General features: G+C 44.4%; 1 protein-coding gene across 1 annotated transcript in view; it reads right to left on the reverse strand.

Moving 5' to 3' along the window:
• The window catches only part of LOC144934793 (guanine nucleotide-binding protein G(t) subunit alpha-1), an 84,555-nt gene that overhangs the window by 22,928 nt on the left and 38,127 nt on the right, over positions 1-23,500 (reverse strand). Inside the window, exons 2-3 of the mRNA XM_078860952.1 lie at positions 14,729-14,879; positions 960-1,002 (exon numbers count right to left, since the gene is read on the reverse strand). Of these exons, the coding sequence (XP_078717078.1) occupies positions 960-1,002; positions 14,729-14,846 (161 nt within the window). The 5' untranslated portion in view covers positions 14,847-14,879. The remainder of the gene's footprint in view (positions 1-959; positions 1,003-14,728; positions 14,880-23,500) is intronic.

Raw genomic sequence — 23,500 nt, forward strand, 5'->3', positions numbered from 1 at the left:
AGCAAAAACGGGGGGGGGGGGGGGGGCCGTGGCCCCCGGTGCTTTAATCCGGCCGCAATGCTTTCAGATTCGACAAATTCGAGAAAAGAGGACAAAGCGGTCTGACAAACGTAATTCGCTCTCCAATTTATCCCCCAGAAAATTAAGGTGAAACAACGTCCAAAAGAAATGACACCGGAGAGGGCAACCGGGGTGACACTTTCGGATTACAGGAAGGGGCTGGGTAGGTCTTAGAGTGTGGGGTGGAGATGGAGCGAGGGTGGTGGGGTGGCGGAGGGAGCGGTAATGATGGAAGGATGAGTCGTCAGAGCCTAAACGTTTTAACCTATCCAATGCTGGAATACAATGTGCTCTAGAATTGCAATGTGTAAGGGAAACAGCCTCTCGCGCATCTTGCGTTGAACAGGCCCGTAGCTTCAATGGATGCTCTTTACCAGCAACATCTGGAAACACGGCAGCATTCGTTTAAGACGCTCGAGTCCTCTGCTGATGAAACCGAGAAGATCGAAACAGGTCCGGAGTGTACTTGCTTAAACAAATGCTGCTGCATAATATTTGTCTTGAAAGCCAATAGGCCGATGGACAAATATTTTTTTTTTTATATGCGGAGACACAGGCAGGCGTTCTGCTTCTGTATGTGTTTTCTCTCGTGTCGTATTTTTCTGGATGGAACTAACTTTTGCGTTTTTTATCAGGCATAAAGCTTAAATTCCATGACCCTGCTTGTAGTATGTTTTTTTACAGGTTAGCTTAAGTTCATAAAATCAATGTGAAATTCAAAGAAAATTGAAATTCATAGCCGTGTAAGCCCACCGCTGCAGAATCCTATTCAAATGTTTTTTTAACAACTTAGAGACAGTTCGTGAAATTATTTTAAATATAGTTAAGTCCATAAGCACATGAGTGTGTTCAAGTTTTCTTCGGTTGAGAGGCACCTCTTTTAAAGGCTCATAACTTACTTCATCTGCTTAACGATGGTGCTCTTTCCAGACTCTCCAGCCCCTGAAAAATGAGAAAACATGAACAATTGAATGTGACTTGGTCTTTCCTTTGAGGGGATCACATTGACACAGATAACCAGCTACTGAACCACATTCAAATTTGCCTCAGTATATTTTTTAGACAGTACATCTTCACACAATATAGAAGCTAGATATTAACACATCCCTTCGGAGCAAGGCTAAAGTGTGTTTAGATTAGAAATTGCCTCTTTTTTTCTTTGTTCTTTCGGTAAAGTCACGTGAGGACGGCTGCTTGCGTTGTGGCCGAAACGTCGTGAGAATTGTACTTTATTATGTTTTATTTTTATTATTTTATTATTTCCATTCTACGTGACTTTACCGAAAGAACCAAGAAGATGAATCCCTGCAATCACGAAAGCTTTAAATCGAAATTGCCCTTTGTCAATCCACTTGACAAAAAACCGTACCTTGTTGGTCCTGGGGATTATTTGACCATACTTCACCACGGTTTGCTGGCTGATGAAGGTGGGGGGGGGGGCTGTACCAGCTATTCAATCACTCATCACTGTTGCAAGTCATGGCTGGTCATAAACTATGAAGTGTTAGCCCCGTCTTCTTGGTTCTTTCGGTAAAGTCACATAGAATGGAAATAATAAAATAATATAAATAAAAATAAAACATAATAAAATAATTCTCACGACGTTTCGGCCACAACGCAAGCAGCCGTCATCAGGTGGAGAACAGACGCTGTCTCCCCGACAGACCTGTTCTCCACCTGAGGACGGCTGCTTGCGTTGTGGCCGAAACGTCGTGAGAATTATTTTTATGTTTTATTTTTATTATTTCCATTCTACGTGACTTTACCGAAAGAACCAAGAAGATGAATCCCTGCAGTCACGAAAGCTTTAAATCGCAATGTTAGCCCCGTGCTTTCGCAATGGTTTAGGTCAAAGATCACGAGCTGAGTTGCATGGCTCACGGTTAGCTCTGCCCAACTTCGTGGTGGCCTCACAATGCGACAGTGTGATGATAGCGTGTCGCACACAAGCGTCGAATGGGGCACCCGGAGATTGTTACAAATATTTGGCGCATGCTGCTGCTGCTGCCGCTGCGTTGGCAGTGGTGCACGAATAACATAAAACTCAACACGTTCGTTCATAACACCATGACCTTCAAAGGGGGGGGAAATATAATAAGCAACGTATTGGGTAATGGCTGTTCTCTTTTAGCCCCGCCCACCCCCCTCCCAATACGTTCCATTCATTAGCTACCACATTCTGATAAGCTACCCCCCTCTCCTCCCCCTTAACTTGTATTTAAGAACTTGCATCTTGGAATCCCTGCCTCACTTGATACAGCAAATCTGGCTGTGACGGTCCCACCTGATGACGGAGACTTGTGTTGCCTCCGAAACGTCGTGATTTTTATTATTTGATTTTTATTAATTTTAATTTCATTTTTTACCTACGTGACTTTACCGAAAAAACTAAGAGTATGAATCCTTGCAGTCACGAAAGCTTCAAATCTAGAACAAAAAGGAGGCCTGACAGATAGAGTGGATAAGAATCGGAGACTGTACCCGACACCAGGAGGCCTGATGAAAATTACACTTTGAAAATATTTCCTGATGAACGGCTTTTACATTTTATTGTGAATAGTTACCTATTAGAAGTAAATTAATAACAGACGAACATTTTAGCAGATAAAAAAGTGCGTGACTAAATAAGCGAATTTGTATTAAAAGTAACACTTTAAAAAAGATGTTCGTGCATTGCATTGTGGGTTGCCCTGGTGCAGTGAGTTCAGCAGTTGACACAAACGTTGCACTGACTTGACAAGACACAGGCATCAGCAATTTTAAAACCGGCTCACAAACAGCATTTAAACGCCTTCCACATTAACATTTGCCTGACTGCAACTTTTTCACGTACGTCAGGATAGCCTTCTGTAATGTGACCAATAATTACACGTGTATTACGCCCGATCTCGTCATACGCGCTGAACCAAAAAAAAACATTTTGTGTGAATGGAGGAACCTTCGTTACCAGGGCGATAAGAAGGCAATTTGGCGGTCACCTGAAGGCCATAATATGATATTTGTTACATACACACGCATAGAGTATACATCTCTAATGCAATGGACCCAGATGCATGTTTGCTCATGTTACAACTTCAATCTGGTGAACAGGAGATGAGTGCCTGGCACGCGAGAGAGACATGAGTTACCACTTAACCAAATACATTTGTGGCTCAACTTAAGGCAATAATCTAACTCCAGTAACATATATATGTGTGTGTGTCAATACGAACGCACTCTCAAAGGGCAACGGACGCAGCTGCATATTGACCATGATACAGCTTATCTGGTTGACAGGAGATTAGTGTACCACGCTTTAAGCCATCCTTGATCCTCTTTCCATTGCACTAATTAAGTGTGCCGCGACTGCGTTACCCAGACACCCGCCCGCCTTCATTTCAATGCGCCGCCTCGCCAGTGATACACACAATATAGGCCGCCCTCGAAAAAACTGTCTCCTGACGTTGGGACAAAAGCGCCACTCGGGGTCACGACGGGCGTGACCCCGCGGGCGTGACCGCCGTTGGCTCGGCGTCAAGTCGTCGTGGGGAGGAGGAGGAGGAGGAGAGGGGTGGGATGCTCGACCGTTATTTTCACGTTAACAGCGACGCTATTTACCGTTTAACTTTTCTTTTCAAAGGGGTTTCTCTCTAAACCGCATCCCCGTACGGACCGTTGCAGATGCGGATACCCGATGCACAAATGGAAAACGAAAACAAGAACTGTCCAGTAGTCGTGCGAGTGTGGGTCATCCAGAAGAGACCGGAGAACACGTGACGACGCAATGCCGGGTCGACAAATACGGAGGAGACATCACCACAGCGATACACGACTTCGCTGCTCACGACGCGGTTGTCTGGCTTGACCGCCTGGATGTGAAATTGTAGTTGATGTTCTGCATCTTCTACATCAGCCGTACGAAAGAAAGTTGAAAGATTGAACTCTTTTCGTATCGTACGCAGCCAATCGTGCTGATATAGGCCCTTTTTCAGAAGCGACCTGGTCACAAATGATAGCTCAACGAAAGTGGCTTATCGCGTGGAAATTCGTCGCAGCCAAATACTCGAAACGCGCGTTGATTCTAAATGTGGAGGGGAAAACCGGGGGTCCCGGAGAAGAATCCACGCGACCAAGGGGAGAGAGAATATGCAAACTTCTAAATATACAGGCGTCAGGGGTTCAAGATCGAACCCACGACCTTGTGTATACCAGGCAAGGTAGTTAACATCTTGCCGCAACATGTCGCGCACACCACGTACGATGAGTCATTTGGGATTGCGTCTCCTCGTAGCGAACTCGATCTTCAGTTACCTGTCCCACAGTTGTTTCCGGTGCGGAATTGCAGCTCAGAGAGTCAGACACGCCACGTCTATCTCGAGCCCATTCATCTAATTTGTATATGCCGGTTCATAGGATTCTAGGAATACGTGACACAATAATATGGGATTATTTATGGGTAGGTATCGCATCGACTCGAGTGGTAATGCCTCACTACGATAATCTACTCCAAGCCAGCCTGGCAGTGTTTAGGAAAATACTGAGTGAGATATTAAGCCCCGACTGTATCGAGAATATCTGAAACACATGTATTACATGTTCATGATCGTAACCAAGTGAGTGAATTAATTTGAATAATGTTCTGGGATAAAAAGCGTAACTTTGACGCAAATATAGTAATAATAAAAAATATGGGATCTTTATTGCCAGTATCAAAATATAACAAAAGGTTTTACCCTTTCTGGCAATAAAACAACGTGTTAAGATGTTAAAACACCAAACAGAATGCTTTTTTAAACTGATTGGTCCACACCAGAGACAGCTGACCAATCAGTTTCAAAGACAGTGCAAATATTATCGGAGCACGTTTTTTGTTTGCATGTTCACTACAAATATGTGGTTAATGCAGACAAGATTCCTTAAAAAAGGATTATGTTTGGTGTTTTAACATCCTAACACCTGTTTATTGCCATAAAGGGTTACACCTATTGTTATACAAATATAGTACAGTCTAAGCGAATAGCTAAAACACTAGAAAAAGGTAAATTCTAATGATTTGGGCCCTCAACAATTATGGCCTGGAGGTTGATTGATTTCACTCACAGCGCAGGGTCAACTAAACTTTTCCACATTGCCTATACATATATATATATGTTAAACGCTGAAACATATATGATCCCTGTCATAAGTTCAATCGAGTAATTTCACATCCCTCATGATGGAAAAATATACACCGTAACAGTTTGCACAATGGATCTTGTGTACACATAGACACCTCTACAATTCAATACAATGCAGACACTCCTTAGCAGGACCATTACCCAAAACTTTGGCTTATTATAGGGAATATATGTTGCCTGTTATGAGGCAGTGTTGATAATGAGGATGGACACGGTGAATTAAATATATACACATTAAAACATGTTTTAACATGTCATATATCGAGGAAAGTTGTGGTTTACAACATATTAACTGCACACTCGCTCACCTTTCGCCTGGATGGTGAAGCATAGTCAATCAACTCCCATATCTGACACAACATGGGGAGGCATTCATCCAGCAGTGGATTGACAAAAGCTGCACGTTACATTACACGCTGTTAAACACTTAAAATCTATGCACAAATCCCATTATCTGATTACCCCATATAAACCACCTTCAATCCACCTGACTTAGTCAGATCTTGAAAGTGAAGTGGGTCAGGATTGGACCTGGTGAGTACTTGGATGTGTGTTCAGCAGGGCTGGCCAGGTGTCGTAGGCGTGGGGCTGCCAGCCGTAAGTCAGGAGATGGCGGTGCTGAGTGTCACCCAATTGAACACGTGGTTCGTTTTTTCCAGGTTCTCCAGTTTCCTCCTCACAAAGAGTCAACTTCTCACTGGCTAGAATAGGACAAACGTTGATTCGAAGCTTACGTGACTGCAGGAATCCACACTCTTTGGTTCTTTCGGTAAAGTCACGTAGGTAGAAAATGAAATAAATCACGACGTTTCGGGCGCAACACAAGCGTCCGTCATCAGATGAAATAAATCACGACGTCTGCCTCAGCAGCAGACCATGCATTCCCACCTGATGACGGATGCTTGTGTTGCGCCCGAAACGTCGTGATTTATTTTACTTTTACACCTACGTGACTTTACCGAAAGAACCAAAGAGTATAGGACAAACATTCCAATGCAGCAGGGCCCTCTCGAATGAGACTCCTGAGACTCGGTGAGGCTTTGTTGGATAAATAAAGGGAATTGTTGCTATGGCTATTACAGCCCAGTCCGATATCGTGAGAGATGTGTGTGTGTGTGCGTGCGCGCCTTAATTCGTTAATTGGTTCGTGCAGGAGGCAACGCCGATCACTTCGCAGACCCCTGAGGTTCTGGCTACACGTGGGGGCCACTGCAGCCGAGGAACGTTCAAGAGCACTGATGCTCATGCAGGGAATTTACGACGTGAGCAGTTGCCTCCACACCACACGTGTTTTCATTTTGGCTTTATTTGCAACTTTCATATGTGTGTGTGTATTGTATACGTACTCTTAGGTTTTTTCGGTAAAGTCACGTAGGGAAAAGTAAATAAATAATAAGTAATTCTTTATAGAAATAATAATAGAAAATAATAAATCACGACGTTTCGGAGGCAACACAAGTCTACGTCACCTAAGAGTATGAATCATTTCAGTGACGAAAGCTTCAAATCTAGATATTGTATACGTATCTGCAATGGTCAAAATGCTTTTTTTTTTATAATACAGTTATACAACCCAAAAGTTAGCTCTTTGTTGATTAAACCTTTTTTTAAATGCCATTTATTTGCTCCAGAAAAGAAACGTACTGAGTATGACGACTGTATTTTCCCAGGCGGCGCCAGTGTTGTCATGTGTGGTTAAGTCCATGAATGTGAGTTTGGCTTCATATGGGAGGAAACCAGAGAGCCCGGAAATAAAGGCCACGCATAACACTCAGAGCTCTGCACAGATATATTCACGATTCCATCGCTGTACTGCCATCTCTTGGCCTTCTCGCAGCCCAAGGCTACAAGTTCAGTTATTCGCTGGCAGTCTTCCATTTAAATGATAACCAGGCACAAACCTACTTGGCTTATGATGAGGTCAGGTGCATTGTGGGTGATTTAGTTATGGTGACGCTCTGCTGCTGCCATGCGAAACACCAGCTGTTGAAAAGAGGAAAAAAAAATTGCTTATTGTCCAACTTAAGATGTTTGTATTTTTGTAACACCAAAATATCAAATTAATTCACACGTAACAAGAGGCAAGGCTGGATGTCTCAAGTCGATAGGCACTGTTCAACATTTCGTGATGAACTCGCCCAAGTTAAGCAGCAATCTCTGCCCAGTAATCTGTAGAGATGGCAACTTAAAACAACCTTCTCTCACGTGTATACGGCGAGTATCATTGTGTTACGTACACTATGGGCTGATTCCACTCGAGTAACAATGTAACGGGACATTCCATGGCAATTGCAATTTAATGTCAGTCACAGAGAAATACACGATGGTGTCAGTCCCATAGAATTACGCTATAATGTGAGTCACATCGGAATACACTAAAAGGAGAGCCCCTTAGAGTTACACACTCGGATGATGCCCCATGAACCTAACATTTTCAACCTAATAGAGATACACAAGGATGAGTCTCAGACACCATGAGGTTACAAAATTGTAATATGATAGGAATACACAAAAGGGTGAGTCCCCTCGGGTTCCACTCCGCAGATGTCCCACTGTGCGAGTCCCATAGCAATACGCTATCGCAATACACTGCAAGGTGAGTATTCTTAGGTTTTTTCGGTAAAGTCACGTAGGTAAAAAAACATTAAAAAGTAAAATAAAACAAAAATAAAAAATCACGACGTTTCGGAGGCAACACAAGCTTCCGTCTCCAGGTGGTACCGTCACAGCCACGACAGTTGTATCAAAAAAAAAAAGCTTGTGTTGCCTCCGAAACGTCGTGATTTTTTATTTTTATTTTATTTTACTTTTTAATGTTTTTTTTACCTACGTGACTTTACCGAAAAAACCTAAGAATATGAATCCTTGCAGTCACGAAAGCTTCAAATCTAGAATTAATGCAAGGTGAGTCTTATAGGATTTCACTAAGGCTCATTACACTTGTAAAGAAGAGCCGACACAAGGTTGCAGGGGGGTCGTTTTGTATTGCTTCCCCCAGTCCACACTCGTCCCCAGCCTTCTCGATCCGGTTCCCGACAATTCTCCCCTTCTCCCCGCCCGTTTTTCTCCCTCTTCGATCTCCTCGCCTGCTCCCCCCCCCCCCTTCCACCGCCACCGTCTCACTCCCTCTCGTTTTGGTGGGAATACTTCCCCTGACATCCCTTACAACACTGAAGCGTACCGTAGCATTGGCCGTGTGCGCAGCGTTATATTTGTAGCTGTAACCAGCATGCCGAAAAGTTAGGGTTGTTAAACGAATACCGGTAAACAGGTTAACCTGGAATGTTCGTAATCAACTCGCTGATTGGCACGCACGTAAAGTACAAACCGCACGGCGGCCTGAATTACCACGTGGGACACATTCCCCTCGTTTCTCTCCATTAAAAGGTAAAGGCGCGACCCTGCAATCGCTCGCCCATGCCACAGCTGGCGGAAAGGCCTCCACTAGAGTGAGCTCCAGACGGTATTTGGCCTACTCTTCCGCGCTAAACAGACATTTTTGAAAGAGGTGACCCAACTGCACGTGACCTGTCAATAAACTGTGGTATACCCCCATCCATACTGCTGGTTGGAAAGAGGAGGGGATTGGATTGAAGAACTTTCCCCCCACGATTCCCCCCCCCCCCCCCCCAGGGCCATATTCTCCTATAGCCACAGTCGGTCGCTTTGCTCAGTAGCCACAGTGCCTAGGGCCTACAGAACTAAATTTTGACCATAATTTTTTGTTCGTGCGATTTGAAAATGTAACGAAGATATCTTCTTGAATAAATATATTTATAAAGCAAGGATAGGCATAGTGTTTATACAAATAGGCAGAGTCATGTCAATGGGTTTGTTTTTCATAAGGTGAGAAAAATTAACACCGGAGATGAACTTTTAGAGATTTTTTTCATTGCAAAATTAGCAATAACATCTTCAAATTGTGTTTTTCGCACAATCTCACTCTCAATCGAGAGGAGTGCAGGGGAAGACAAAGGCGGCGTTGTTGCGCTACGCGTGAAACAAGCGCCGTGACAGCGGCGGTAGTTAGTAAAACACGGGGCAGCAGCAGTATCAGCTGTACAAAGTTATCACCGAAGGCCGACGAAACCGAAGTGCCTCGGGTCGACAAGAACCTTAATCCGGCCCTGGTCTGGTCTGGTGTGGTAACCGTTGCACAACGGCAGCTCCGTTCATTTCTCAGTTAACAATGGCAAACCAATGCCACGTTTATTGCTGGATGTGTATATTCGCGAGGCAAACCGGTAACCGCCTTCTAGTAGGTTTTTACATTATTACCGATCATTTCTTCTAGATTTGAAGCTTTCGTGACTGCAAGGATTCATATTCTTAGGTTTTTTCGGTAAAGTCACGTAGGTAAAACATTAAAATTAATGAAAGTAAAATAAAATAAAAATCACGACGTTTCGGAGGCAACACAAGTCTCCGTCATCAGGTGAGACCGTCACAGCCAGATTTGCTGCATCAAGTGACGGTCCCACCTGATGACGGAGACTTGTGTTGCCTCCGAAACGTCGTGATTTTTATTTTATTTTACTTTCATTAATTTTAATGTTTTACCTACGTGACTTTACCGAAAAAACCTAAGAATATTACCGATCATACAAAAAAAAAACAACCCTCGCTATTAATCGTGATAGATCAGAACCGTGTGGGTAGAGTTTTAATGACGCGGTTCTTCATACAGACATGTTCGGCTAAGTCTGCATGAATCACGCGGCTTCATTTTCCAAAAGTGCACTCGCTTCTTAATGTATCACGTATCGATGGCCGGCAAAACACACACACACACACACTTGCGATGGGATAGAATAAGCACCGTACAAATGGCGCAACGATCTATCATGAGAGACGTTATTCATGCTTGGCCAATTGCAAGTCACCCACTCCACGTGCAGTTGAACCTACCGTTTTACCCGTGCTGATACAGAGTGTACGATGCTCACAAAGACAACATACCATCATGTCCGTCAGTCATGATCAATACACTACTGGATGAAGACTTCCCTTAGCCGCCTCCGCCTGTTAAGATGATTCTACGATGCAAGATTTCCACCGAGCGCCTGCACACAAGCTGATGTCATCATTTCTAAGACAACACCGCAGTCAAACTTTCTTTTTACAGAAACATATGAAAGAGATTCACTGCGTTTATTCGCTCTCGATCAATGTAACTACAGTCCCACTGGGTTAATGATTAGATATAGGATAAAGTAATTAATTAAATATGCATTAACTATGTGTCCTGTTTTCACGCGCAATGAATTTTGTTGAGAAAATAAGAACGCGATGTAAATGTTTGAGTGGGGTAGATTTATGGTAAGAAAGAATGTATGTATGTTGAACTTCTTTCGCACCGTACGTGGCCAACCGTGCTAATCGGAGATATATCTTGTTGACCCGCTTAACTGACAAAGCCGGTCAGGTGGCACGGTCGTACATTGCATGAGTCACAATCGGTAGAGTTGCGATTTCAAAATCCCAGTTGGTAGTTTCATTCATGTTGGGTTAATTAAATGAGTATCACTTTGTGGAGAAGTCAACAGTGTCTGTCCCATTAAAGCAAAACTGCCCCCCTGCTATAGGAATGTGGAAATTCCTTCCACAACTTTGAGCCGTTAACAGGAGATGGGAACTATCTCACACACTTAGTTGAGGAGGATATCACTGTGATGTTTATCTTAACGGCAGAACCTCTCAGAAGAATAAACAACACTGCTTTTTGTTCCATATGCCATAACACTGTTACGAAGAAGCATTTTATGGATAAGTAAAATTACATTTATAAAATGCATTGGGCATCAAAATTAAACTTATTTAGCAAAATAGGAAAAGTTCGTAGTAATGTACACACAGTTTAAATGTGAATTTGTTCAAGAAAATCTCAGGTATGTTACGGAGAGTACGTTTTTTTCCCATGATCCTTTGCGCACGTTCAATCTGAAATCCTGTTTTAAAGATTAATGTCCATCAATATTGACATATCGGAAAACTTGTGAAAACCGTGACTTATGCTGCATATTGTCACAACGGTTTGTCAATTTAAAAGCTTTGTCGTTAATTGAAATTATGTTTGAATGTACGCGTGTGTATGGGGAGCGGTGGTCTAGCGGTTAGCGCATTGCACTAGGAACCAGGTGACCCGAGTTCGATTCCCTCTCACGACCAATACCAGTGAATATTATCTGAACCAGTTCTGGGCCTCTCCTAGGTCGACTCAGCCGCAATTGAGCACCTACTGCGTTGTGTAAACATCGCCACTGGGGAGACAAAGGCGGCTGGGCGTGGTGCAACCTACCCACCCCTCGTGTCGGCCTTCATAGGTGTTAACTAACAGCACTTGTCCCAATAGTCTGTTCAGACTATGTAAGGAATCTATGTCTTTGTATACACACGCATTTAAGGGCTATAAAATATAGTTCGTTCGTTATTGTATATGAATTATCTTTGTTTTACACTGCATTCCTCTTGGTGTGTATAAGCTATCCAGAAAACAGCGTTGCTATTTTTGTTTCAGGCAGCTGCCTAAAGAAATTTGCCATAATTTAAAAAAGCACTTAAAAAACTCTTACAGCGTTCTATGTTTTATTCTGCGTACATTGTCACAACACCAGAGACACCCTTCGCAAACGAGATGTACCACATGTAGGGATTATCCAGGTAAAAAAAATGCCATTCAAGATATATTACCGCTTTAATCAGTTTGCCCCAATGCATTTTATTACAGATATATAAACGTTAAGTGCAAATAAACTATTAAATAATTGCACAACGATCACGCACCCGAAAATAAAAATAAAAATAAACGTCTTCCACGGTATTAAAACAAACACTAGATTCAAGTAATCGAGTTCCCTTGAGCTCAGGCGCAATTTTAAAAAAAAAAGATATATAATACACATTCAGACAAGAGGCAATGGGTCAGGTCAAAGGGACTAGGAGTGTGGATGGAGCAAGTTGATCCAATTGAAATTTCAAACTGACAAATGAGAGAGCGTAGCTCAGACGCCTGCAATCACTGGACAAGTGGAGCGTGGGGGGGTGATGGTGGCGGTTTCCATAATTTTTGGTTTTCTCAAGAACATTACAGAGATAATTATTTCTTCCGGACCTGACACAGAGGGTTCTCCGTCACAGCAATGACTGCTTCAGGCCTGCGCATCCAGTTGCTGACACCGCGGCGCATGCCCACCAGGTAACGCTTTGATTTCTTTTCCGTTTGTCAAAGAGGACCGTGTTGCCGCAGGCTGCCTGAAAGTACTGTACAACACCAGGTAAATGTCTGAAACCGAGCACGTTTCCTCTCGGCACAAACGGGGCAGTGTGCGTCTTCCGTGTCGCTAATCCTTTGGTCCTAGATACCGGCGTGCAAAGAAATTGGCTTAGCATGTCGTTGTAAGTCACTAAACAACAAACTCAGCTAGTTTTACAAGAGATTTATTAAAGCAGCTGGCTCAGCATATATATTTTTTTTCCACCCTCCTCCCCGCCCACCGCCCCATGGCAGAAGGGTCGATGTCAGGACACATTAGCACTGAGAGCTTCGAAATTATAATCTCGCAAACATCCTCGGAGCGCGATGGTGTCAGCAGCGCAGGGCATTAACTGCGGCGCTTTCAGAAGAAATTGGGGTCAATTGGATGCCTGCACAACGTTGCGTGCGATGCTTCAGGAGGACACATCGTCAGGGGTTATAGCTGTACACTAATTGCCTCGGCTGCGTATCCGCAAGTGTTGGTATGCGCAGTTTAATGGTGACCGGTAATGTTCTCGTGTATTTAGTGTATTTTAAGGATGGGTCGCGCACTGCACCTATGAGCCTGATGACCAAATTCGTAGCGCAATTCACACATCAGTGGAGAATTTCACAATTGGTCCTACACCCTCCAGCCCCAAACCCCCCCCCCCACCCTTTCACCAACCCGCACTGACTGTGTGGTGAAGTATGGTCAAAAAACGTCATAACCAACACCTTCATCCATTGATGAATTGAGAATGGCCGAATTCTCTTTTTTATAATCCCCTACATGAGAAACTGAATGTGTCTGTCTATGAGTCAGTCTGTCGGTCACAGCACTTGAGCATTTTTTGTCACACAGAGTACAACAGTGAGCGCACTGGACTTGCAATCCAGCGATGGACCGGTTCAACTTCATCTCCCATCGCGACGGTTGAAATAATGGAGCGAGTTTCCTAAACCCGCTGTCTCATTGGGTGCAACCACAGTTAGTCTATCGGCAGTGCGCGTGTATGTGGTGGAGTAAAGTGTGCATACTCCCACCTTTTCCAAGACGTCTGTCCAGCATGGAAGAGTAGGCCAAATACTCTCGAGGGATTCCCTAGAGATCACTTGAGTGAAATCCGTTCCGCCAACAATGGCATGAGCAAATAATTGCATGGCTGCACTTTTACCTTTTCCAAGTACATTCCATGCAACCAAACCCGGAGTTGTGATTTATGATACAATGAAAATGCAATCATTTCAAAACTACCGTGTAAGTTATTTCGACATAGTATCAGAGACGTATTGCAATATAATTACATGTTGCAGCTGTTTGCAAATTGTATTGGCTTTCCTGCAAAGCGATGCATATGTTTTTTTTTTAACATACAAGGCTTAACAAAATATGATCACAAAAACATGGTGCAATTCAATCGAATGAGCCTGGCTACAGAGTGAACAGGGCCACAAACATAAGGCAGCCTGCTGGTTGTTGTAGGATGCATAAGCCACTCATCCCATCGTCGCTTGTAATGTCCTGTGGAATCCTACGGCTGGTTGTACAACACACTGGAAGTTATGGTCAAAGAATCACTGAAGTTGGTTCCTTCAACCAGCTGTTTGCTTGTTGCTGACACTATATCCCACCACACACAGCTCAGATTATACATAGCCAGGCAACCTCTCAAAATTTACCACTCGGTTTCACGTTGTATCAATTGCTCACTGCCATTATTTTTACGACCGTAGGAGGAATAGCCTCTTGGTAATTTCCACTTTCCCATTCCTTTCTCCATTTATTACTCCACCATTATTGTATTGTCATCTTTTAAAATAACGTACGTCATCAAATAATCAATTTTCTATTTCAGTGTGAACTCCCATCGCATTTATCAACAGCTTCCTGCACTGGGTAATGGGAGGAGGGCAAATGGGCCCCGATACATATTTTGCAAATATCCCACAGCGCGATAAACAAGCACAGCGTACCGTGCAATTCTGCAAATCTTTCTCTGCAGATGCATGGCGTGTGCAGGCCATGCCTCTCGCAGGAAATTCTCTAAAACATACATCAAATCCCCCCCCCCCCCCAGAATACCACTGAGATTGTTCAGTGCAGCACAAAGAGCAGTCCGCAACCAGTTGTGGACTTAAGAACCACTCAGGAGAGAGCGACCCAAATTTTTTGCGGACCCATTTCTCCAAACGACAGCGAAGGGGGCCAAAAAACCAGCACCCCCAACACCATTTAGGGAGTCCGTTTCCGCGAGGGAGCCAGCCACGCCATTACCTAGCAGCAGGAGTTTGACGGTGCGCGCATCCTTCTCCGCGTCCTCCGCCAATTTCTTCTCCAGCTCCTTGGAGTGCTTGGCCTGGTCCTTGTCCTCGGCGCTGGCACCGCTGCCCATCTTCGCCGAGGTCGCCGACACCACCCGGATCTGCTGGGAGACCACGTACAAATTCAGCTTGAGTCACCCAAAGGAGGGCCGCCCTACGGATGGGGTCTCGTGCAAGCTCGAAGAGTTCGGACGCCGCGGCCGGAGATGTGGGCGGCTGCGGGGAGACGGTGACGACGACGTGGGGATTAGGAGGAAAGCTCTCTCCACCGGCGACCCGGTTCGCATCGTCAGTCTCGGGACGATGCTGCCAGAGAGGCAACGCGAGGTTCCCCGCTCAGCCACTTTCCCTGCGAGGATTTGAGGTCGCTGCCCCGCCAAATCCCGAACAAGGACGAGGCGTCGTGGTTAAACCGAGCCGCGCTTTACTGATAAGCGGGATGGCGAGCAGATGGGATTTAGGTGTAAGAGAATCTCTCTAAGCTTTGAGAGCAGCTTGAGTGCTTAAAACGGGCACCTGTATTAGCCAGCGTTGAGGACGCCTGGGATTAACACAGGTGTCTTTCTGTTGAAACAAATAAAATGAAACTTTCGTCTCAGCCATTGATCAATCGGTTGCACAAATATTAAATTTTAATTTAAAGCTTTCGTGCCTGCAGGGATTCATATTCTTGGTTCTTTCGGTAAAGTCACGTAGAAGGGAAATAATAAAATAATATAAATATAAATCTTTTTCCAAATTTTATTTCTGTGGATTTCACACCTGATGATGATTGCTTGTGTTGCAGTCGAAACGTCGTGATATTTTTTTTATTGTTTTATATTATTTTATTATTTCCCTTCCACGTGACTTTACCAAAAGAACCAAGAATATGCACAAATATTGTTCGGCGATATCTCCAAGATAACAAAAAAAGCAAAGCGTTCGCCCTTCATACGTCATTCTAAAAACGAATAAACTAAGTGCGATGGAAGTGGTCTCAGGACCAATCTGCCATACACTTCTCATCTCCCAACGAATTATTTGTTTGAAGGCCCGTGCCGAGCATTGGTTTCCTCCTGCAGCAGTCCAGAGATTACGCCAAATATTGTGCTGGTCTTCAAGTGGCACGAAACATTGCCGTGCTGGCATGAATCAAGACAGCGACTCATAGGCAGGCAGCTATCATTTGTGGCCAGGTCGCTGCAAAAGAAGAGCTACATAGCTCAATGGGCTTTACCTGGTAAAATAAAAACGAACACAATTATTACATCTACGCAACAACTGGTGACTGACCGAGAGGGTTCAGCCTACTGATTATGCGCTACTTTGTACTATATTTAAAAGCTTCATCATCAGCACAATCAACATTGTTATAGGGAGAACAAAGTGGACTCAAAAGCATCGTAATTTGTGTGGGTGTCTCTTCACCATCGGAAGCTTGGTCAAATCCTAGTTGTCGGTTGACTCGGTTAAATCAACCCAATAATTCCTACGGGGTGAATGCGGTAGGTATTGAGCACCAGTCTGTGGGAAGTCAACAGTGTTTGTCCTATGGAGGAAAAAACCCTCCCCCTTGACGTAGAAATGTGGAATTTCCACCGTTAGCTCTTGGCCATGGAACAGGAGATGAGCACTGCCTCCTCAATGCTCGTTGAAGCAAGCGACCACTCTGACTCTTGGTCTCGTAGACATCTGTCTACACGTATTCTTAGGTTTTTTCGATAAAGTAACGTAGGTAAAAAAATAAAAATTAATTAAAGTAAAATAAAAATAAAATCACGACGTTTCGGAGGCAACACAAGCCTCCGTCTTCAGGTGGAACCGTCACAGCACGATAGCTGTATCAAGTGAGAGAAATTCCAAGAAAACAGTTCTTGTATTACCTTGTTATCTCGAGAAGCTGTGACTTCTTGTCTCGTTGTCTGTTAAAAACTCTAACAGATAGGTGGAATTCCTCCCCGTAGAGGGTATTAATTCTAGATTTGAAGCTTTCGTGACTGCAAGGATTCATATTCTTAGGTTTTTTCGGTAAAGTCACGTAGGTTTTGGGGGCGAGGCGGCGGCGGGGGGGGGAGAGCCTGGGGCATCCACGACTCTCCCCACGTTGACTGCGCTCCCTCCCCAGCCTCACCCGCTCCTCAGTGGAAGCGCCGGCACATGTCTGGCACATATAGCGACCCGTCAGTTCCGCGCACAGCGTTCCGCGGACAACTCCGAGGCTTAAATTTCGATTTAAAGCTTCTTTCGTGACTGCAGGGATTCATCTTCTTGGTTCAATTCGGTAAAGTCACGTAGAAGGGAAATAATAAAATAATAAAAATAAAACATCATAAAATAATTCTCACGACTATTTAAGCTGGGATGGAGGGGTGAAGAGCGCCTCCTCCATCCCAGCTTAAATAGTCGCTCCAAGCCTGGGGCTTGTCATTCAGACTCTGTCTCCTCGACAGACCTGTTTTCCACCTGAGGACGGCTGCTTGCGTTGTGGCCGAAACGTCGTGAGAATTATTTTATGATGTTTTATTTTTATTACTTTATTATTTCCATTCTACGTGACTTTACCGAAAGAACCAAGAAGAGTAATCTGTGCAGTCACGAAAGCTTTAAATCGAGAGGACAACACTAAAAGCTCCGCAAATATGGATTCAGAATCTATTGCTGTATGCCATCTCGTGGCTACGGACCAGATGATATTATACTGCATTAACTGTATACAGTGCTTCATCAGTCCACTTCTGATGAAGCCCTCCTCTTACTACGTGACTTTACCGAAAGAACCAAGAAGATGAACTCCGAGGCTTCTTCTTTCGTGTGCCCGGCTCGCGGCGTGAACACATCGGCAGGCTGGGTCGCATTAAGCACGACGGCTTAATCGTTTTAGCTTTTGCCAGTGAACCGACACACCCAAGGGGGGGTGGGTGACGGAAATAGAGCGGTGAGGGGCAAAGTGGGCGACCGTGGGAGAGATGGGGGGGTGGGGTGGAAGCAAGCGGTGGGTCGCTTCCTCTGTAACAAACAAAAAGCATTGTGAACAAACTGTAAACAACTAGTGCAGCCCTACGACATACATCATCAACAACGACAACCTTGCATATGTAGCGTTCCCATGATGGAACTAAGGTCTCTCAGAGCAACGTTTGTCTTTTACCCATGGGATCCCCTGATGGCATCCACGATCTGTCAACTGCCGGATGAGGGCTTTGCCAAATTGTCACCATCCCTCGACCACGAGCCCATCTCGTCGCGAGAAGGGATGATGGCTGGTGGTCAAGGCTGACGTTACGGCAGCTAAACGAGGGAAGTTGCCCAAGAGGATGCCATGGTGGCGAGATGTTAATAACCTCGCCTGGTATGCAGGAGGTCGGTTGTTCGATCCCGACCTTGACGCCTGTATATTTGGAGATTGCATGTCTCTCTCTCTCCCGGTGGTCGCGTGGATCTTTTCCTCCGGTTGCCTCCGGGTTTTCTCTCCACATGTAGAAACATGCGTTTGGATTATTTAGATAATATGGCTGCTATAAATTTCCACGTGTTGAGCCAATTCGTTGAGATATCATTTGTGGCCAGGTCACTTATGAAAATGAGCTAATAGCTCAGTGGTCTGTTACTGGTAAAAAAAAAAACATTTTGATTACTTTCTCACCTTTCCTATACTCTGTACTCCTATCGTGTGTGTTGTATTGTTTGTTGTAACGTTCTAATCCAACCCTGACTGGACATCTGTGAAAAAGAGCTTTCAAGCTCATCGGATTCTTCCAGTATAAATACACATTCTGATTCTGGATGACACACATACATTCCAGTACTGCCTGCTTACGTACATATACACAGGTGGCAAATGAAATAATTGTTGGAGGGACACGACTGTGAAACGTAGCAGAGGAGGGTTTGTGGTGAACAACAACAGGATGGGGCGTTGCTCAAAATGACTCCGATAACGAAAAGGCAAGATGCAGTGATGCCTCGGTTTACGTTGGAGATGAGTTCCTTGAAAGGTGCGACTACGAATATCGAAACGACGTGAATCGAAGCGGTTTGCAGGGTACGTGGAGGCAGGGCCGGATTCAGGTTCTTGTCGGCCCATGGCACTTTGGTTTCGTCAGCCTTAGGTGATAATTTTATACAGCTGGTACTGCTGTTGCACCGTGTTTTACTAACTACCGCCGCTGTCACGGCGCTTGTTTCACGCGTAGCTCAACAACGCCGCCTTTGTCTTTCCCATGCACTACTCTCGATTGTGATCGAGATTGTGCGAAAAACACCATTTGAAGATGTTATTGCTAATTTTGCAATGAAAAAATCTCGAAAAGTTCATCTCCGGTGTTAATTTCTCTCACCTTACAAAAACAAAACCGATTGACATTGGCGTGACTCTGCCTCTTTGTACATACACTCTGCCTATCACTGCTATATAAATGTATTTATTCGGGAAGATATCTTGGTTATAAAATTTTTGTATCATTCAAGCAACAACAAAATATGGTAAAACATTTGTGTCGTAGGCCCTTTAGTTTCCCTAAGCCCTAGACACAGTGCCCACTGCGCCTATTGGATAATACGGCCCTGGATGGAGGCAAAGGCTGATAGGCGACGGATCCGAGAAAGGACGGATGATGCTGTCAGCGATGTGAGTGTGGGTTTAAGGCGACGCAATTCAGGTGGTGGTTTTAATAACAATGTGACAACGTATTTGCGAAACATTACTGTGCCAATCTGCCTAAAGATTAAAAACAGTTTTCAATCGGTGCACATGACTGCCTATGATTTTTAAAGCATGGAAAAATACCAACTCGGAATTACAATGAGAGAGAGAGAGAGAAAGAGGAGCATGCGGTGAAGGGAGCAGCATGCAAAGCAGAGTCATCAACAATGACTTTTCAAGAATTAACGACTCTGTTGACAGATGGCAGCCGAGGGACAAAAAGCAATCAGAGGATGGTCACTGCAGAGATGGAACAATGAGATCACTTCATCTGCAGGAGTGAAATGGACCGTGGGGGTAGCAAACCACGTGGGGAGGCCTTCATCCAGCAGTGGATAGATATTGCCCAATGATGATGATGAACAAGCAGATGCATAGTGCATGCGGTGGATAAGACTGCACAGACAACGCAGATTATTTTTACAACTAAAGCTGAAAAAAATATATACGTAAAAAACATCACGTGTGCCAAAAGGTACTATACACATACTCTTTGGGTATTTCGGTAAAGTCACGTAGATAGCAAAATAATTGATCACGACGTTTCGATCGCAACACAGGCAATCGTCTTCAGGTGAGTTGACGCAAACTATGTACTCCTGTTAAAATTAGTCGAAATAAGTCGACAAAACTGCACAAACAGGATAGGATTTTAAAATAAAAAGTCAAACGATACGGTTTAAACTTTAAGCAAAAAATAGCTGATCATCGAATTTCATCGTAACCCCAAATTCGTGACGAATCGTTGCATCGCGAGTGGAACAGGGGGCGTCGGCGGTGGCACAGTTGACGAATACTCCTTCACTGGGCCTCTCCCCTTCGATGTCAGAAGCAGCAGTGCCAACGAGGGAGGGCTCAGTGTTGTGGCCAAACACCCCCCCCCCGCCCCCCAAAAAAAATCTGAGCCATCGCGCGCCACTCCTATTTACCTGCATGAAGAAACCACTGATCTTACAGTTCGTGAAACCTAAAAAAAAACTATGAGCGTGCTTTTTTTGTTTTTAAATTCCCCACCCCCTGGTTCAGGTTTTTTTGTATTCCCCCGTTCTCAGAAATTCGTAGAAATAGCCGCACGGCCACGCTGAGCCAAACTCAAAACAGATCGTGTATAAATATTTCGGTCAGGCGGTTTTGTCAGCCGACACGCATCTTGCGCATTCTGCACAGCGCTCTTAAATTTCTCATTTAAAAAAAATGTGTTTCACTTTTTTCGCATCGGTACTGTACAGTAGTAGTAACTCGTATTTTCTTTGTGCTGGAAAGCAAAGGGCATGAGGCGTAGTGTTTTTTTTTTATTGCAAACGCCCTTGCAAAGGTTTTGAAAACAAACAAACCATTGCCAAGAATAAACTGGAATGAGGAATAATGTTATGATGTCTCCACAGCACATGGTCTTGAGCTGCATGCCCTGTTGCATTCGAAGGTCATTTGCGAGAACAGCACTGACACTTTTTTGTTTACGAACTTTAGACTAACTTAGGCATGCGACGATGCTAAATTCCGTCAATGTCGATTCTTGTGCTAATAAAACATCGATTGAATTGTGTATGTAAAATGTATGATTTGTGCAAATTATGACCAAATCACCCGTAATGCATCTGATTTAAGATCCTGGATGGTGCATGGATGGGCGGCCCCCACGCGTAACAGGCAGTTGCAGTAGGCGTTGTGGGCAATAAGGGGCAGTGAAGTAAAATCTACACCCCCACCCCCCATCTTCACCAACCCTCACTTACCAACGTGGTGAAGTATGGTCAAAATATCAACACCTCACGACCCACAGCAATGGGAAGGCCTTCAATCAGCAGCGGGTTGGCCAACGGGCCGCACATGTACTGGGCATGTATGATATGGTAATGTTCATGGAGCTAACAAAAACTGGACGAAAGAGACAGAAATAACAAGATACAAACGAAATGGTAAAAGATAACAAATTGGGACTCCGATAATTATTTGTATTTCATCCAATCACGAGGCAGAGCTGGGGAGTGGTGACCCTTTACATGCCTAATAATTGTCATATCACTGCCTGTGTTATTACTTCTCCAGTGTAGGCAACCGTATAAGCCAAGTGGTCAGCAATCTCATCAAACGGGCAATTCGCACGGAGTCAGTGGATTGATTCCCAGTCTCCTGCTTATTTCTACAGAGAATTGCCAAAGACGCGCACTACGGCCACGCGTCTTTAAATGTCCATTTATGAATTGAGATGGGCACATCGGCCTGTTCATGTTCTGATTGCGGTTGATGGTAACACCGGTGTCTTCGAGGGATGTAGCCAGGAGGTGCGATATTTGTGTCTCGAATGAGGTGAGGTAGATGTCATAAGATTCTTCCGCATCGTAATTCTGCAATCATGGGCCAGCATTGGTGTCACAGCCCGAATCCCAATTTTTTTAAATTACCTGCCAACATACGAGCACTGCAGGTGAGTGACCCTTGCTGAAAGGAGGGCTGATTTTCCAATTCCACATCTGTTGTGCATTGTGTACTGCCATCCCTGCATATAGTTCAGTCAAGCAAAACCACACGTTTTTAATACAGTTTATTTTATTTACCAATCATCGGTGACTGGTTTGAAAATGTGTTGCGCGTGAGAGCTCTTTCACGGTAAGGACGCAATGTTTCTTTCTTGGTGAACTCTAGGGATCAATTCCCCTGAAAACTCATTATATTTGAAGCCTCCACAACCTTACCATCTTTCAAACGCCTTCCTTGTGCAGTGCTGTATGCACAATATTACCGATAAACAACATTTCCCCCCCCCCCTAACATAGAAAACAAGCATTTACATTTGTAGCTAAGACTTTGCGTCTTAAATTCACATTGTCGATAATTTTATTCTATTTCTAGCGTATGGCAATATGTCCAGACGCTGAATGCCAATGTCGAGATTTACAAGCCACGAGAGGGTTCCAGGAAAGACTGAGTGCACATTTTACTATTCCACCGTTGAAGTAGCACAGTGGTTGTTCTATATGGTCCATATTTTTGGTCGCATGGCCACAGTCGCACTCATTTTCCATTTAAGAAGGAGATGTTGCTCATCGGCCTGTTGACGGGGTCCGACGCGGTCGATGGTTACACCACCCAGTGTCTTCGAGGAATGTCCAAGCCAGGCGGTGCAATGTTTCGGTCTCGAACGAGCTGTTTATTTTGGACGTCGGATTCGTTCCAACTCTGTTTGCCAGCCGTCCTTTCTGGATCTGGGTGAGATTATAATGAAATTATTTAAGTGAAATGAGATTCTAATGTCAATAATGAAATTCAACCTTTGCATTTTTCCCTCATCCAGCAGCCTCAATACAATACTGTGTGAGCGCCTTCCCACACTGTTGCGTGGTCGTGTTTGGGGGGGGTTTGTTGTTATGACCATACTTCACCACGCTGCTCTCAGTGCGAGTTGGCGAAGGCGAGGAGAATGGATGTGGGAGCATTATTCTTTGGTTCTTTCGGTTAAGTCACGTATAAAGATAAAATAATAAATTAAATAATACCATACTACGACGTTTCGACTGCCTGATGATGATTGCTTGTGTTCCTGCAGTCACGAAAGCTCCAAAATTGGATGTGGGAGCGTTGAAGAAATACGGAACAAGATTCCGCAATGCCATCTGCCTCCCCACAATGTAGCCCCGCAGATGTGCCTGTGTGGTGGTCACCCATCCAAGAACTGGGCAGGCTCAGACCTGCTTGGCTTCCAAGATCTCATTCGACCGGACGCATTGGTCAAAGCCCGTGATGTTTTAGATACCGCATTGTGTTCGGAAGAGGCATTCACCCGTTTGGAATAACCCTTGAATTTCTCACGGCGCAATGAATCTGACATTTTTTTTCCGTCCGCATAGGGCCCTCATCCCTTATGAATTGGGACGGTAGAATAAAAAAAAAATACTCTGTAGCAGAGCGCAGAGCCCTGGCCTTGCGTTACGGTGTGCGAGTTTGACATTACGACTTGAAATATCGTCACGCCGCTGCCAGGCCCTGCCAGGCGGATATATAGTGAAGTGTCAAGGCCCTCTGGCAAGTGGGGGCAATCCA

The sequence above is a fragment of the Lampetra fluviatilis genome, chromosome 11 (genome assembly GCF_964198595.1).
Source record: "Lampetra fluviatilis chromosome 11, kcLamFluv1.1, whole genome shotgun sequence".
NCBI classification, from domain to species: domain Eukaryota; kingdom Metazoa; phylum Chordata; class Hyperoartia; order Petromyzontiformes; family Petromyzontidae; genus Lampetra; species Lampetra fluviatilis.